Genomic DNA, 5,146 nt, shown 5'->3' on the forward strand with positions numbered 1-5,146 from the left:
TCCAGCAGCAACACTGCTGATATCTGCTCACAGGCTTTTACTTTAGCTGTGGTTTAAATGTGATGAAAGCTGTGTGTTTATTCTACTCTCAGTTTGATGAATGGGTCAGAGTTTTGAGTCAATATGTTTTATTTCTTGGTCTCTGTAGTGAATGAATTCACACATTTGCAGATAGTGAGCAAGTCACTTGGTGTTGTTTGCACAGTTCTTTTTGTCGGCCCGCTGTTCTGTGAAGAATGAAGTCTAAGGTGCAAAAGTAAAAGAGTGAAAAGTCTTCAGTGAAAGGAACAGCTGCCATCAGTGCCTGATGATAAAGTCTGCTGCTTTTTCACTTCAGTCTAAGTAAAGTTTCAGCAAGGTAGCATCATTTGTTCATAGTTTGAATTCTTTTTGGTGTCAAGTAGCCAGTGAAATGTTAATTAGACTTTTCCAGCTGAAGCAAACTTCAGCTCTGCTGCCCAGAATTCCTGGTTGTGTTCAAACAGCTGTCCTTTACCCACAGACTGGACATGCTTCTGCTCGTGCCACTGTGCGCCATCTGTCTCCTGGTCCTGCCGTCGTCCTCAACCCTCGACCGTGAGTCAGGTAACCCCCCTCCTCAATGTCACTGCTACCATCCACCGCTGACACCTGTGACTCCATTAAATCATATGTGATCTTTGACCTAAGGCAGCAGGTTGCTCCTTAATAATTTCCTGTCGTTCATTGTTTTTACAGACACGCACTCTGGAAGCTTCTTTCAAGGGTGTCTCTAACTGATACAGCTGAATATAATGTAGTGACATTATAAGGCAACAAATCATGTGATGACATGAAATATGAAAGAAAGAATCGTCACTTCTATTGGTGACCAGCAGGAACAACAGTTACTCTTACTGTTACACTGCTGATAACAACCATACAAATCTCCTGCAGAGAAATTGTTGTCATTGTGTGCTATGGTGTAGCAACAAACACATATACTGTATATGCCTGTATACTGTAGTTATGCTAGTGAGTAGTCTAATTAAGGTTTTTGCTTTGTGGTCCAACATTAAAGGTCAGGACTGGTTGTAGGGTTTTCCTACAGGACTATAAAAGGGAAGTGACTCTTTTAGAATTGTTGAGTGTTATTTGGAATGATTTGGGCTCTTTTGTAAATATAATAATCTCATTATGATTTAATGACTAGTTACTCTGCACCAGTTTTCTTTATTTCCCACCATTTCTGTCATTTTCCCTTCTTCCACCTTTATGTTTTTGCAGTTTTTTTTTTGCAGTGTGTTGCTTTTAGCTTTAGTTTGTGTTTAATTCTAATTAGTAAATGTTAAAATGCTAACATGCTAAACTAATATGAGGAATATTACTATTATTATATATTATACTTGCTAAACATCCACATGCCATGCTAACATTAGCGTGTAGCCAAGTACCGCTGTACCTAAGTACACCCACAGTCTTATTTTCTTTTGGCTGGTAACTGTGTGGTATAGCTACATTGCAGGTATGTCTCTAGTGCTACTAATGCCATGAAACATAATGACACAAAAATGGCAGGTCTTGAGCTGCTAGTATATGTAATGTTCTAGCAGTCTGTAAATAGTTTCACATTTTAAGAATTACTCTCATCTGTTGAGAATAACAGCTGGGCGCAGTGAGTTCCTGGTGGATTTCCATCATTTTGGGGTTGCCAGGCAGGAAAAGTCCAACAGGCAACTCCCCCTAAAACCAAAAATTGTTGCTTTAACATTTCTGTGTTAGAACGGATTAAACAAACACGAGGTTTTATAGGTGTTAGTGGGTGTGCCTGTTATCCTAGGACAGAGACAGACTGTTTCCCCCTGCTTCGAGTCCCTGTGCTAACTCTCATCTGGTTACAGCTTCATACTTAACATACAGTCATGAGGATGGTATCAACCTTCTCATTTACCTCTCATCAATACAATTTATAACTGTAATTATTAAAATGTCACATATCACTGTGAACCCTGCCTCTCCTCAGATGATTCCACGCTTCTCCATGTGACCATTCCCACCACCTCGCCTGTGGATGCTGTGCTGGGTGGCTCTCTGACGTTACCCTGCCTGATGTCTCTGGCTCACCTACCGCCCTCCCCCTCCACCAATGGCCGCCATGCCGTGCTGTCTCTCCCCCGGGTCAAATGGAGTGTAGTGATTCATGACCAAGAGGCTGAGATCCTGGTGGCCCGCGGTGACAGGGTGAGAGTCAGCGAGGCCTACAAAGACCGAGCTACGCTGCTCAATTACGCCTATTCCCCCACCGACCTCACCCTGCGGCTGGACAGTGTCAGGCAGAATGACAGCGGGTTCTACCGCTGTGAGGTGCAGCAGGGCCTGGAGGACACTCATGATGTAGCCCAGGTCAAGGTCAAAGGTGAGAAACAGATTAGAATAACAAGATACAGCCCAGTAAGGAACAGAATATATAGATGTTTAAAAAGATTTAAAGAATGTTAAACAATTCAAATTAAAGCATGTAGCACAAAATAACTTAGAATTTAACAGTTTGATGTTGGACAAAACAAGGACATCTGACCATGCATTGGATTCTGCAGGTGTGTTTGTGAAGTTAGTCATGTCCAGTTTTTTTAATGTACATGAACTATCGTGTGTCCACTTGTATAAGGTAATTATCTCAAAAATGACCCTGAAATGAAACCTGAATAACTGATTTTTTGTCCACTTGGGAAGCAAAGTGTGAACACATACAGTATTATCACTGCTGATGGCAACTTGTTAGCAAACAGTTACTTATTTTCACACCTAATGGAGAAAGTATCGTTCATGTGCATTAGGGTTTGTGTTCACCTGATGAGTCTCAGACCAGTGTTCCCTCTCTGTTAGCAATGTGTTTTGTCTCCACTGTCTCCTGAGGAAAATCGCTGGCTCTTTAGCTGCTAAATGCTCCACTGTGTTCACCAGCTGGTGTCTGAATGGGTCTGTTTGTTGCTGACAGTTGCTTTTCTAGAGTTTTTTCTCCCATTCATGCTGTCATCTAATATATTGGTGTTATAATAATATTGATTATAGCTGCTTAAAATAAACAGCTCCCCTCTGTGTCAACACAACCTGAGTGACCTTTACAAAATTTGTGTTTATTGCAGGGCCTTTGCATTAGAATGTATTTGCTATTGAATAACTGTCACACAGTGCTGCATCTTCAGAACCAGCACACACATATTCTTCTTGTTTGTCAAGCAAAAAAGAAAAATAAAAGGCACACTGAGATAAATGAGCAGAAAGCAGTGTTTAATGTGCAGCACTTTTCACCAGGGTTATCTAAGTGTTTTCTACCAGAACAAACATCAGAATAATTCTGCTAAATATTCTGACAACATTGATAGAACATGATATATTGACTGAGTTAGTGAAAAGTAGTTTGGAGGACACCATGAAAATAATCAAGGCCAAACAAACTGTCTTCTGGAGAACAGAAAAAGCTACTTTGTCTCATTTTCTTTTATCTATATTACACAGTACATACTCTGATAAATGCCTGTCTCATTAGTGCTGCCACCAAGTAATAGACTATAGATCCTCTTACCACAGTTATTTCTGAGCTAGTATATCAGGCCCTGAATGCTGCTTTCACTATAACAGACAGCAGAAAGTCCAGTACCACTTCTATTTGACTGTTGGTGAGGTTTTTATACCTACACAGGTTTGCCTCTAATGTTGCTTTTGCAGAGAGATCCCATAAAACACTACAGGACCCATATTTCACATAGCTCTCAATCTGGGTTTTACAGGGGTGGTGTTCCATTATCGTGATGCCTCCAGCCGCTACGCCTTTACCTTTGAGCGGGCCAGAGAGGCCTGCGAGGAGATTGGGGCTCAGATTGCCACTCCAGAGCAACTCATGGCCGCCTACCAAAGTGGATACGAGCAGTGCGATGCAGGCTGGCTCTCAGATCAGTCAGTGAGGTGAGGAGCAAAGAGAAAGTGGCTCACTGTCAAACAGGACACACTGGATTGAGTGGCCTAGGAAATTTTGCATTCTGTGTTATGTGGAATTCAGACTTGTGTACATCTGGCAGCAGCCCAGTTGCTTAACACAGCTCTATACTAACAAAAACACAAAGTTCTTGAACTGAATGAGGGACCATCCAGTATGGAGGATGCTAGTGGGCTACTCAGCCACCTAACGCTCGATATGCTTTCTACAGCTGCACATTAGAACACACAGACCATCAAGTAGCTGAGAGACACTTGACTGATCACAAACCAAACAGCACTCAGAGAAGATCTTGTACAAATGTGATGCCTGGTGCTGTTACAGAAGAGGAGGTACTTGGTGTTTCAGTGCCATGTGTCATTTGCTTCCACAGATATCCCATTCAGACACCAAGAAAGGGCTGCTTTGGAGACATGGATGCACTGCCAGGAGTGAGGAACTATGGACTGGTAGAACCCCATGAGCTGTATGATGTCTACTGCTATGTGGAAAACACTGAGGGTAAGACATGAAAAGAACTTTTATTAAAATTATTTTTTGTTTTTTTATGACCTTTTTTATTTATTTATTGTCAGTTGCCATTCCAATCAGTTGTGGTAATAAGCAGCATTAGTGAGTCAGCCCAAGAGGTTGTATCCCATTCTTAAAGCCACTTACGTGGTATAGCCAAAAGTATGCAGCCAAAACAGTTTTGCTTTAGTACAGGAAGGTTCTTCACGGTTTGGTCCGGACCCTTAATTCCATTGAAGGAGAATCTTTGGCCATTACCGACCTGATGGAGGACATTACAAGTGCTATGGATGAGAAGAAATACACAATGGGAATATTTATTGACCTAAAAAAGGCATTTGACACAATCAATCATGAATTATTAATGGACAAGTTAGAAAAATATGGGATCAGAGGAATGGTTCTGAAATGGATTAGAAGTTATTTGACACAGAGGCGTCAATTTGTGAAGTTGGGTGAATACCAATCGAGTGAGCTGGATATTGTATGTGGAGTGCCTCAGGGTTCTGTTTTGGGACCTAAATTATTTATATTATACATTAATGATATATGTAAGGTTTCTGATTTAGTGAAAGTGGTTTTATTTGCTGATGACACTACCATATGGGCATCGGGTGAAAACCTACAGCAACTCTCTGGATGGGTTACACAGGAACTTGAGAAGATAAAGAAATGGTGTGA

General features: G+C 41.3%; 1 protein-coding gene across 7 annotated transcripts in view; it reads left to right on the forward strand.

The window, feature by feature from the left end:
- Nucleotides 1–5,146, forward strand: part of bcan (brevican) — a 25,540-nt gene that overhangs the window by 7,035 nt on the left and 13,359 nt on the right. For 6 of the 7 annotated variants that reach the window (XM_020617405.1, XM_020617407.1, XM_020617408.1 and 3 more), the window contains exons 2-5: nucleotides 503–585; nucleotides 1,982–2,374; nucleotides 3,750–3,924; nucleotides 4,329–4,456. In XM_020617405.1, the coding sequence (XP_020473061.1) occupies nucleotides 503–585; nucleotides 1,982–2,374; nucleotides 3,750–3,924; nucleotides 4,329–4,456 (779 nt within the window). The remainder of the gene's footprint in view (nucleotides 1–502; nucleotides 586–1,981; nucleotides 2,375–3,749; nucleotides 3,925–4,328; nucleotides 4,457–5,146) is intronic. The other variant, XM_020617406.1, reaches the window with a different exon arrangement.

This window comes from Monopterus albus, unplaced genomic scaffold, assembly GCF_001952655.1.
Source record: "Monopterus albus unplaced genomic scaffold, M_albus_1.0 scaffold189.1, whole genome shotgun sequence".
NCBI lineage: Eukaryota > Metazoa > Chordata > Actinopteri > Synbranchiformes > Synbranchidae > Monopterus > Monopterus albus.